At 38.3% G+C, this 13259-nt stretch overlaps 1 protein-coding gene across 9 annotated transcripts in view; it reads right to left on the reverse strand.

Annotated features, from left to right (window-relative positions):
- The window catches only part of LOC126817389 (probable serine/threonine-protein kinase ifkC), a 40858-nt gene that overhangs the window by 3708 nt on the left and 23891 nt on the right, over window positions 1-13259 (reverse strand). For all 9 annotated transcript variants that reach the window (XM_050544354.2, XM_050544352.2, XM_050544347.2 and 6 more), the window contains 5 exons: window positions 11618-11683; window positions 9809-9892; window positions 6615-6768; window positions 5082-5362; window positions 2566-2751 (listed from right to left, as the gene is read on the reverse strand). In XM_050544354.2, coding sequence (XP_050400311.1) covers window positions 2566-2751; window positions 5082-5362; window positions 6615-6768; window positions 9809-9892; window positions 11618-11683 — 771 coding nt within the window. The remainder of the gene's footprint in view (window positions 1-2565; window positions 2752-5081; window positions 5363-6614; window positions 6769-9808; window positions 9893-11617; window positions 11684-13259) is intronic.

Below are 13259 nucleotides of genomic sequence, written 5' to 3' on the forward strand. Positions count from 1 at the left end.
TTAATTGAATGTATTTAATGATCACATTGTAGACTTGCCTCTCTACTTATTTAATTACAACATAGAGACCCACGGTGGTTAAGACGCTGGCTCGCTTGCCTGGAGGTCGCGTGTTCGATCCTTGTATTGTCTGAGTAAGTTCATTGGGATTTTCCGGAGTGGTTTCCCCTTGTCAGTGGTGCAGGACGGAGGACCTGACAAGGACAGCTGTCTAGTCGTTCGGATAGGACGAAAAACCGAGATCCCATCTATACATTGGCGTGGACGTAGAAGATCTCTTGGCAGTTCTAATTCGATATAAGAGTCCCATTCGAACAACTAGACAGCTGGCAAAGTTTATTTGAGACATTATTGATAAAACGAATAAAACTCCAGACGGTGTTATTACGAGATAATATCACATGGACTCATGTATACATTGGCGTGCACGTAAAAGATCCCTTGACATATAAGAGTAGGCCAAAGTGCCGCTGCCCGGGCAAAATTTCCCTCATAGCACACTGTGTGGCGTATGTCCTTCTTCATTATCCCAGTCGGAGCAGAACAGTAGGACATTAAACCCTATTTCATTTCATTTCATTTTATTTAATTATAGCAGAACGTAAATAAAGTGGCTATTGTTACGACGAGTCTGAGCCAAATTTAGAACGAATTCCAAAATGGCTGCCAATCTCCCCAACACGAGCTTTGAAACAGGAGCAGTATTTTCAACGTTTTCAGAACTGAAGGCGGCAATTAGAAGATGGATAGGGTTAGGGTTAGGACTATTTTTACGACTATTCAGTTTTTAACTTCGCCGATGGGGGCCTGGGAAAGCATCGTCGTAACAATTATAGCTTGAGGACTATTTTTACGACTCGTCGTAACAAAAGCCAATTCCTATTAATAGGTGAATTGTTGTATGATGAGATAATGGCTCAAGGGGAGGTAACCTAGTGATTAATAGACCTGAGTTTAATACTTAACCATTGAAAAGGACGTCCGAGGAACAATCAACACTATAAACCCATTTTAAGATATATTATTGAACGGGAGTAACTTAATCAAATATTTAATCATTTCTTATCTAAATATTTAAGAAATACTGTAATGGAAATGTTTCTAAACTCGGGTAAGTATTTCTAAACATCTGAAATAAAGTTATCGGAATAGAGAACTTTAATTGCTGTTTGCCCGTTATTAATTTTATTACTACGTAAATAAAACAGATCATTGATCGTTAATAGAAATCGTTTAATCCAATATTGAAAGCTGTGACGTCAATTTATTGTTCAGCTGGTCAGCAACAAAACCGCGTGTTATTTATTCATTTGGTACGAAAGAACCAATGCTCTAAAACCAAATGCTTTTCAATACACGCTGTTCTGGTGGGGTTTCGCGTCCACTCGACACAAACTATGTCATTTCGGGACTAACATATGGTTGAATTAATTTTAATTCAATAATTCGCTTGCGCGTAAGGGTCTTTAGCAGTGGGAGGAGACCGGAGGACCCGGGGAAAACCCACGAGGTTGGACAGGCGACCATACTCCTTGTCATGTACAACCGGGGATTCGAAACATGTTGTTCTGGTATAATTCCTGTATTATCTGATGACTGATTGGATATATGCCTTCCGAAGTTGATGTCGATATAACCAATTCTCATTTTTAAAAAAAAAAACAGTCAAAAGGATCGTACTACATAGCTTTTTATTAAAGACAGAGAGAAATGGGGTTTAACGTCCACTCGACACAGACCAGGTCATTTCGGGACTAACATATGGTTTAATTTTATTTACATAATTCATTTGCGCGTAGGGGTCTTTAGCAGTGAGAGGAAACCGGAGGACCCGGAGAAAACCCACGAGGTTGGACAGGCGACCCTACTCCTTGCCACGTACAACCGGTGATTCGAAACCACGCCAGTCGACTCAATGACAGACTTTATGATACAGCGCGCGCACGCTAACCATTCAGCCATCCAACCCCCCGCTTTTTATTAGACACGAACAATGGCCAATAAGGGGCTCAAAACTACAATATCAGATCAAAACGAAAAATAGTTTTAAAGAAACCTATAATTATAATACAAGATCGTTACCCAAAATAGGATTTCAGTGGAACGCAGCTTGGTTTAAAATTATTTTTAGTGTATTCGATATTCCTAATCAAAATCGAATGATGTTTTTAGTAAAGAACGTTCAGCTCCATGTGATATTATCTCGTAATAACACCGTCTCAAATAAACTTTCCCAGTTGTCCTAGTTGTTCGAATGGGACTCTTATATCGAATTACAACTGCCAAGGGAACTTTTACGTACACGTCAATGTATAGATATGATCTCAGCTTTTCGTCCCATCCGAACGACTAGACAGCTGTCCTTGTCAGTCCTGCACCCCTAACAAGGATGGATCCTCTGGCTTGCACCACTGACAAGGATAAACCACTTCGGATAATCCCGATGAACTTTTTCGGTCAATGCAGGGAATGAACACGCGACCTCAAGGCTAGCGACCCATCGTCTTACCCACTGTTCAAATAATCGACACGTCTCTATTCATAGCATTATGATATATAACTTACCCAAACATAAAAAGTAGCAGCACCATAACTTGCATCTTTAACTTCCTCGATACTGTAAGCATCTAATATATCTTTCACTCTGCCTGACGTTTTATCGCTGACATTTTTCGTATCAAATTCACTGACTTGACGTATTAACTTGTCACGTGTTAGTTGACCCAGATGCGACTGAATCTCTGACCAATCCTACAAATAAAATATAATGTTCTATTACAAAGGGCAGGGAGCAAGATCCTATATCGTTTCGTTTTTTATATTTCAAAATTTTGTTTTACTTGTCTTTACTACACTAGGATCTGGAACAGTTGTTATGTAAGGTGCGTTCTTGATGATGTGAGGGGTTAGCTAATGAAACGGGCTGTTGTAGCGAGTTCTTGGTGTGAGGTGCACGGAACTTTAGGTATACCACTAGAAACTTCAACGCTGATTGACTAATCAATGTTTGACGTCTTAAGGTTGAAATCCGCTTTTATGACACCTGACGCCACCTTCCACTACAATTGATCAGATCTTCATGTAGTGTAGGATGTCAAAAGTATAAAAAAGCGAAACGAAATATAGATCTGTATTTTAATCAGGTTGGACAGGGTGTCTATATTTCTAGTTATATTCATTTGTAGAATAAAATGGGATTTATTATCACCCTTCTCTACACATACTGGTCTAATGCAGACGAGTATACACCTTTGGTTATGGAGCAAATTACAATTCCATATGTCAAGGGAAATGAAATGAAATGGGGTTAAACGTCCTACTGTTCTGCTCCGTCTGGGTTAATGAAAATGAGCGTACGTCATAAAGTGTGCTATGAGGGCAATTTTACCCGGACAGCAGTGCTACGACGCATTCTTATATGTCAAGGGGTTCATTTACCGCAACGTTCCATCCGAACGACTGGTCAACGAGGACACGACTAGCACCAAGATCGGACCAAATTGTAATAAAAACCATCTTTTATAATAGGATTGTAATCGACATTAGTTTCAGTATTGATTATAATTACAGGTAATTGATCAATGTCATAGCTTCACTAAGTATTGTACTTAAAGTTACAAGTAGATCGATGTCTCTAAGATAGCTAGAAAAAAAAACGATTTTTAGATCTGCGTGGAATAGGCCGCATGTGTATGACATTCCTGTTCACTGCACACCGTTGCACACATACAGTGTATGTATCCTACGGTTTGCCTTGAACAGGAATACGACAAAGCAACTGTACAAATTAAAAACACTTTATGATGTCTAGGTATAATTGCCAGTGTTTTTCTTAGATGTAATTTAGAAATAGGATTATTTTCCTCAATTTACGTATTGATGATGAACTTGGTGTTACCATGGTAATCCTGTGATTTAGTTCATTACGATTCGTCTAACTGGTAAACGTTCGTGGCCAAATGATAAACTTATTCTAGTTGTCAGTGGTTCTAATTAATAACCAATCGGATTAAAACATAGATCTATATTTCGTTTCGTTTTTTAAACTTTCAATGGCCTACACTACATAAAGATCTGACCAGTTGTAGTGGGTGGTCGCGTCAGGGGTTATACGAGTGGCTTTTGACCCTACGACGTCAGACATTATTTTGATTAACCAATCACCGTTGATGTTTCTAGTGGGTTACCCACGGTTCTGCGCATCGCACGCCAAGAGCTCGCCGTAACAGCCCGTGTCATTGGCTAATCCCTCACATCATCCAGAACGCAGATTATATAATTACTCTTCCAGATCCAAGTGTAGTAAAGACAAGTAAAACGAAATTTTGAACTATAAAAAACGAAACGAAATACGATCTGTGTTTTAAGCAGATTGATTAATAACCACATTCTTGTTGACGTTTGTTTAATAAACTTATTAAAGATGTAACCCTGATAATCCCGTGTGTGGGTTCGATTCGTAACACCTACCATTCGTCTAATTGATAAAGCTTTAGATCTTAATGATAAACTAGGTGTTAATATTGGCCTCGTCCTCACCGTAACCTTGCCTAAACAACTGTACAAACAAATTTAAAAAATCAAAGTTATTCTGGTATAAATTCGATGATTAGTCCGTGGATTAGGGTTAGGATTATTGGGGTGGTGCAACCACTTCTTGACCCTTTGATCTTGAAAAAACGTCTAGAACCTTCAGTATGGTTCTTTAGATGTCCACATAGCATTTTGTAAGCGGTCCAATGAACCCTTTTACAATATTTTTACAGCTTTGATTTCAGAGGATTCGGAGAGAGAGAGAGAGAGAGAGAGAGAGAGAGAGATTAACGCCCACTCGAAACAAACTAGGTCATTTCGGGACTAACACATGGTCCAATTTTATTTCAATAATTAGCTTGTGCGTGGGGGTCTTTAGCAGTGGGAGGAAACCGGAGGACCCGGAGAAAACCCACGTGGTTGGAAAGGCGACCCTACTCCGTGTCACGTACAAACGGGGAATCGAAGCACGCCAGTTGACCCAATGACATACTTTATGGTACAGCGTGCACGCGCTAAGCAGTCGGCCATCCACGGTGCTTACTTACCCCTAACTTATGTTCGGGATAACCCATCAACATATACGTAGCTGCCATGACGTCATGGACACATGGCGGTGGTCGTTGATAACTACGTAACTCGGATATAGTGCTTTGTTCCATTTTACATATATCGTGTGAACATCGGTTTAATTCCTGGAGATGGGTTCTCAGTTTCTCCGCGTTCTCTATCTGTGAATGAAGTTTATCAGCGTATTTAGAATTCCTGGCCTCCTCGATAGTTTTATCTAAAACACCAGCGTGACGTCTTCTAACAGAATCTCGTAAATCTGAAACAAATAAAAACAGGCCCATGCATGACAACAGCGTACTTTAAAGTAACTAAACCAATCTGATTAAAACACAGATCCTATTTTGTTTCGTTTATACTTCAAAATTTCGTTTTTCTTGTTTTTCTACACTAGGATCTGGAGGAGTAATTATATAACCTGCGTTCTAGTTGATGTGAGGGATTAGCCAATGAAACGGTCCGTTACAGCGAATTCTTGGCCAATCAAGTGTCTGATGTCTTAGGGTTAAATTAAAAGTCGCTTGTATAACCCCTGACGCGACCCCCCGCACACACACACACTACAACTAATCATATCTTCATTTAGTAGAGGTCATCGAAAGTATAAAAAACAAAACGAAATATTGATCTGTATCTTAATGAGATTGTAGGTAAACCTATTCGATTTTGGTCAATTAAATGGTTGAATAGGGTTATAGCAAACGAAAGTGAAGTTTGTTTTTACCAATTAATTTCGTTTGTGGCCTAAACTGACTACAATGGAACACAAAAAAAGCTGTATCCTCCCAACTTTCACTCAATTTGTGGACCTACAATTTTATCAGACACCTATTTTATATTTTACCGGACGCCATTTTACTCTAGAAATCGGAAGCCACGGTGGCTAAGTGGGTAAGACGCTGGCTCGCTAGCCAGGTGTTCTAGTGTTCGATCCATGCTTTGGCCGAGTAAGTTAATCAGGATTTTCCGACGTGGTTCCCCCTCGTCAGTGATGCAAGACGGGGGGCCTGATAATGCCAGCAGTCTAATCGTTCGGATGGAACGAAATCCCGAGGCCCCGTGTATACATTGGCGTGCACGTAAAATATTCCTTGGCAGTTGGAAATTCAATATAAGATTTGCCGGACAATATTCCCCTCATAGCACACTGTATGGCATGTGCCCGTCTTCATCGGCCCATTATAGGATGAAACCATTACATTTTAGCATGGTAATACAATTTAAATCCGAGCAGAGACAAACTTCACATGGCACATCAACCCGTCAACCTTACTTAAATTGACACTTCTGTATCTTAACTTAACCAAAGAGAAAGAGCTCTAGTTAAAGAAATATCGATAGTAATTCCGCGGAAGAAATGTTCCCTACTTTATGTGGACATTTACCCAATTTGGCGGTATTTAATTCCTTTATGATTTGTTAGGTGGTCATTGAATGGCTGTTAAAAAGTTGTAGGACCAATCGCATTTAGCGACAGAAATATGGGAAGCCTACAAATCAAAGGCATTTACCTCGTTTTAATTTAAGGAAATACAATCTATCTTTGGCTTTTTTAAGATCTCCACAATCTTCTAATTTTTGTTTTTCAAATAATGCAATCATCTTCGTTAATTCATCAATATCACCATCTTTTGTAGCATCTATCAACTTCTGACGAACTCGTTTCTGAAATTAGAATTTACATAGATCAAATTTAATGATATTTATTTCAATAGCAGGTACCATTCGATGAAGGGTATGCGTTAACGCCGCTGTCCGTGAAAAATTGCACACGTACCAATATGAATATAAATTGATTCCTCCTGTGATGGAAGGCCATTAGACACATTGGTACAGAGTGACGAAAGTGAAATTCATCAAAGCTGCTTTTTGAATTTTGGATTTGTTGTTCCAGCTAAATTATTTTACCTTGACTCCGAACTTGAACATATTAGTTCAGATAATGAATATTGGAGTATAAGGCCACACAAATGTAATTATGAGAATCGCGTTACCCTCGACAGACCAGCTGTCATCAAATTTTGCTAAGGCCTTAAGAGTGTATCCGCGAGAAGACCATGCAAAAATCGCAAAAAGTGCTAAGATGGGGGGTCGGAAGTTTTTGATCAAACTTATGGTATGACACCCCCTAGGGGCAAGAGGTAACATGCTGAAGTGGTTACAGTCTGATGTCGCTCTAAAGGACTGTGCTGGAATTATTCATTTTATGGGTAAAATTGCGGTTTTCACATGTGTATTTATCACCTTTTTTAAGCACAGACTGCATTCTATGGTGGAATAGAAACCTTCTAATTTTGACCCTGTCTGATAAAGAGGGTGGTCAACTTCTACCCCAGCACTAATTTGAAAAAAAAAAATCAGTACATACTAATTTTGTGTGGACTTGTTTTAGCGTACCATATTCACATTGTCCTTATAATGCAGAAAAAGATACACTGTAACTTTTTCTTTCATGGTCGCAAGTAGAATTTCTTTGGATGGTTTTGAAGTGCTAAGCACATAGTATCCATAGGTGTAAAAAAAGGACCGGAATGCAACATACTTAAAATATACAGCTTATTGAAAAGTGCTAAAAATAAGCTTTTGTGATACATTTTTTTGCAAATTTAATTAGAGAAATAAAATTTTTGACTTTTATACGTTTTCATCATATCCATAGCCATTATTTGTACCATGTTGTACTCTATATAAGTGTGTATTTGTATTTATTGTATATTTGGTATTGTCGTATTGTCCCTTTAACATATTTGTTGTATTTTCTCTTTAAGATTTCATTTTCAAACAAGTTACCGAAAATGGCTACAAAATGTTTAATTTCAGAGCATGTTTCCACTATTCATTATGGGACACATCCACTGATTTCTACAATACAGAAATGTGGAAGATTAAATATTAATGGCAACGAAGCCTAATTGCGTCGAAGTGGGTGACATTAAACAGTGTAGTATGGTAGCTACAGCTCTCGGGCACCGTCAGCTGCACCTTCAGGGCCGGATTTAGAATAAGAGAGGCCCTAGGCAAACCCCCTGAACAGGGCCCACGACATGGACCTTGGGGCCCTGGGACAAGCAACTCGGTGAGAGGGTGGGTCGGGGGAAGTCATGTGGTTGGTGGTTCGAATCTCACTATTAGGTGAATTTTCCATTTTCGTTGGATTATTTTATTTAAAATAATGTCTATTTGAGAGTAATGGATATGTTTGTTAAGATTGAGCACGTCGAAACTCCAATGTAAGGTCGTCGTGGACAACTGCAGAAGTCAATTCCCGTTGACGCCAGATGAGCCATGAACGATTACAGGCCTTTGAAAGTATTTTTTTCAAGATATTTTTATAAAACAGATACTAATGTATTTTAGGGCTGGTAGTAAACACCATATGATTGAAAAGGAAAATAAACTGTTAGGTTTTTTTTTATCTACTACGGTTAATTATCTCCAAAATAGGGAAATTACAGGTTAATTTCATGGATTATTGTTTCCTTTACCTAGTTTTTGTCAAGTCGATTCCGGTCATTTTTATTTTTTGTATCAAATGTTGGGAGGTTGCTTGTTCACGTGAGCATAAATTTTTTAAACCCACCCCATGAAAGAAGTAGCTATAGGGCGTCAAACTTTGGGTGACGAAAAATGGGGAATTTAGACAGGCGTTGATATCCAGTCCGTATACAGATCTCGTTAATATTGTGGTAACAGCACTGAGTCATCGATAAACTGTGTGAGTTTGGTCTTTCTGCTACGTATAGTAAAGGTGTAAGGACTTGCCAAAGTTGGTATTTGAGAAAAGACAGATTTTGGCAATTTCACCATATGAAAAATGTTTTTTTCAATTTTCTCATACAGGAATTAAAAGATTTATCTAATATTGCACATTTATGTGTTTTGGGACTATCCCAACTTATAAACCAAATTTGGTCAAAATCTGTGATTGAAGCCTTAGCACCTTCTGCATGGCTTTCTCGCGGACACGCTCTTAAAATTGATTTTTTCTTTAGTTACGAACCATCGGCAGACGTTTCTGGTGTATCCCCACAAACAGGGTGCAGGAGACTTAATCATTAGTAAATTTGCGGGCGACAGTGTCGAGTGAATCCGATGAAATTTTCGGATGAAATTCGCTATCCCCATTGCAGCACACCCGGCCCAGAAAAGTCTATTATACCAGCCCATTCTAGAATCCAGTGATGGCGTGGCGGCCCGTTAAAACCACCGGCCACATACAACACGATCATCATCGCTCCATGGCCGGTCCAATACCCCCCCCCCCCCCCGCATATAATGTTCAGCAGAAAAGGTTTTTTTTAGACGAATTGGACAAAATTATTTTTTTCATTTTTTGTCCGATCGCCCGCTGGCCCAATCCGCCCCTGGTTGCGTCACATAATGACGTGTCCTGTCGATTCACGTTAATGGCAACATGTAGTTTTTCTTGACAACTTCTCTCATTCGTCTAAATTATTATATAATTGTCAGATTCCCACTGTCGTCCGATGTATTACGAGAGGATTTTCCCTATTGTGTCCACGATCTGGTACATGCAGATACGTTCGGATACGTTTCTACACGAATGCTACGACTGACCTCAATATATGATAAGACCTGATAGGATCACCACGATTACTCCACGAGTAAAACCACGATTTCAATCACAGCACGAATCGTGATATTGGGAACATAGCATAAATAAACTGAATGAATAAATTCAAACCTTGAAACCCCGGTCGTTGTTTTCTGTTTCTTGTCTCTCTTCCGATGTCTCCTCGTCCTCCTGATGATATTTATCTTTTGATCGCTGAAAACATAAAACGAAATGAATAACAACAAGTGTACATGGTGTTAAAACAAAATACAACGGCCCTTACTCACAAAAAACTTAAACTAAAATCCTTAAAATCTTAAGATAAGCAGTATTCAAAGAAACCAATTTTAAGTTATAATCAATTTTAAGAGATTTACGTTTTGGTGAATAAGGTGCAGGGTTGATAAGATAAAGAACTGAAGACCCATCTTAAAGATTCTTTGAACTAAAACCCCATCTTAAAGTATCATTGAGCTGAAAACCCATCTTAAAGCATCACTGAGCTGGAAACCCATCTTAAATTGTCAATGAGCTGGAAGCCCATCTTAAAGCATCACTGAGCTGGAAGCCCATCGTAAAGTATCACTGAGCTGGAAGCCCATCTTAAAGTATCACTGAGCTGGAAAACGGTATTAAAGGTTGTCTAAACTGAAAACACATTTTAAGGGGTCACTGAATTGAAAACCTATCTTAAACCTTCACTGAACTGACAAGCCATCTTAGGGGTTCTCTGAACTGAAACCTTAACTTAAAGCATCATTGAACTGAAAACTAGTCTTTATAAGGTTCACTGAACTGAAAACTCGCCTTTATAAGGTTCACTGAACTGACAACTCGCCTTTATAAGGTTCACTGAACTGACAACTCGCCTTTATAAGGTTCACTGAACTGAAAATCCGTCTTATAGGTAGGTCACTGAACGGAAAACCCATCTTAAAGGTCAGTAAATTGAAAATCAACCTTAAGGTTTCTATCAACTTAAACATGTCTAGAATATCAGCAGGACAATTCGTATACGTGTCTTCAACGGTTAAAAAAGGCATTGCTATCTTAAAGGTCATATTTTAAAATGAAAATAGACTTTAATTATTATTAAACATACATTATGCAAGAATTAAATCTGCCTATTGCGTGTCTTTCTTTGGGTCTTAAAAGTTATTTAAATTATTAATTAGATATTAATTAACTTATCCAGACTATAATCAACTCTCGATGTCATTGCTAGCCTGCAATATTTACTGGGTTAGAATCGATCGCCTGTCTAAAGCTCATTGATGATAAAATCAAAAAATGGATAATAAAGACTATGATTTTTATCGTACCGACTTTAGTAATGATGATCGAGGCTAGGCCTTAAATTCAATCTCTAAAATCTAGGTTCAGAGTGGATCAATTTAAATTAAATTTTCAGCAAATTCCCTTTACATTATCTAGTGTTTAACTATCTGCCAGCTCTTTATTTAATCTCCCATAATTTATCTTTAATATAACCAGAAGGAATTGTTAACTATCTAAAATTCTTTTTAGAATACACAAGATTATTTTCTTTCAGACCCAGAGTTCTAAGACTTGGGTTAAGAATTTACTCAAATTTCAATCACTGATTATGAGAAATATTTTTTGATCTAGAAACACAAAAATATGCACTTAGTTTCTTGTTGAAGTATTTGATAGACTAACACAACAAAGGTTTTATAAAGGGCTATATTTTAGTTAAAATAAGACGAACCATTTTGAGTAAATTCCTAACTGAAGTCTGAGAATGCTTTGTGAACTCGAGGCCTGAACTGATTCTATGTTTTGAAGATTCCCTTCAAAAACACCAAACAAATTAAATATACGTATCGTACATTCACTGAAGTATATTTGGTGGTTTATACCTGCGGTATTCTAGAAACCGATCTAAAAGTCGACTCCCTAAGAAAACAGATTACTTACTTTTGGGTTTCCACCGGCTTTTCTTGGTGAACTCTGTGGTGATTTTCTTGGTGATTTATTTTCAGCCTAAATATAAAATATATCACCAATTATCGACGTAGCATGTAAATATGTTACAGTGGCATATAGTTAATGGGGGGTCACGGTGGCTAAGTGGGTGGCTAGTCTGGAGGTCGGGTGTTCGATCCCTGCATTAGCCTAGAAAGTTTATCCAGATTTTCCGGCGTAGTTCCCCCTTGTCAGTGATGCAGGACGGAGGTCCCGTGTACACATTGCCGTGCACGTAAAAGATCCCTTGACAGATGGAATTCGAGTAGGCCGTAGTGCCGCTGTCCGGCCAAAATTTCCCTCATAGCTCACTCTAGGGTGTATACCCGCCTTCATTAGCCCAGTTTAGTGCAGAATAGTAGGACGTTAAACCCCATTTCATTTCATTTCATATAGTTAATATTTACAATTGAGCATGGTATATTAACATCTAGTTGTTTATTTATGGTTCACGTTTGATACAAAAATGAAAAGAAATGGGGTTTAACGTCCTACTGTTCTGCTCTGACTTGGCTAATGAAGACGGGACACATGGGGGAAATTTCCCTTTGCTTTCGTCATTGTTGTTTAATGAAATCTTCATTACGCATCTATCGCAGTAATGATCTCTGTGTTAAAATTATATTTGGAATGTGTTTAACCAATCCTATCACATATGTAATAATGACTGACACCAATATTGTCCTTTAATTGTTTTCCTTTAAATATAACACAATGGTGGAAAGAGAGAGAGAGAGAGAGAGAGAGAGAGAGAGAGAGAGATGGGGTTTAACGTCCACTCGACACAAACTAGGTCATTTCGGGACTAATATGGTTCTAATTTTATTTCAATAATTTGCTTTAGCAGTGGGAGGAAACCGGAGGACCCGGATAAAACCCAGGAGGTTGGACAGGCGACCCTACTCCTTGCCACGTACAACCGGGGATTCGAAACCACTCCAGTTGACTCAATGACAGGCCTTATGATACAGCGCGCACTTGCCAACCATTCTGCCATCCAACCCCCCACGATGGTGTAGTGATATACCATTGTCTATGTATGATAAAGATAAGCCGGTGCCATGACATCAGTCAGTGCCAGGAACTCTGGTTACCATGTCAACTCTATTACCTGTATAAATCTATAAACGTGACTATGTAAATTTAATCTTAGCTTCAGGTTTATCACTAGGTGCATCGAAACAAAAGTAAACAATTTTTAATACATCACGTTCACAACAATAGCAACACTAGGAGATAAACATAACAAAGTTACGCCGACTGACTACAACTGGAAACAGACACGACACTATTGACCAACAGTAATCGACGATTTTAGTCGAAAACAATATTTATACCTCGCGTATTTTGAAAAGTGTTAAAGGGACAATAACACCCTTGCTGGCTTGAAAGCTCCAGAAAATAAATAATATCTCTATCTAAGTACTGGATGTTTAAGTTGTGTAAATTATCCATTACATCCTATTTTACTTGTCCAGAGGGTTCGAAAATATTTTTAATCGAAGTTTCATTTGAAAAGGTTTACGTTAGACGTTTCAAACCATTATGTTGAATTTTTCAAAATTTTTAAATAAGGTGTGTTAAGATGAAATTT

The sequence above is a fragment of the Patella vulgata genome, chromosome 4 (assembly GCF_932274485.2).
Source record: "Patella vulgata chromosome 4, xgPatVulg1.2, whole genome shotgun sequence".
Lineage (NCBI taxonomy): Eukaryota > Metazoa > Mollusca > Gastropoda > Patellidae > Patella > Patella vulgata.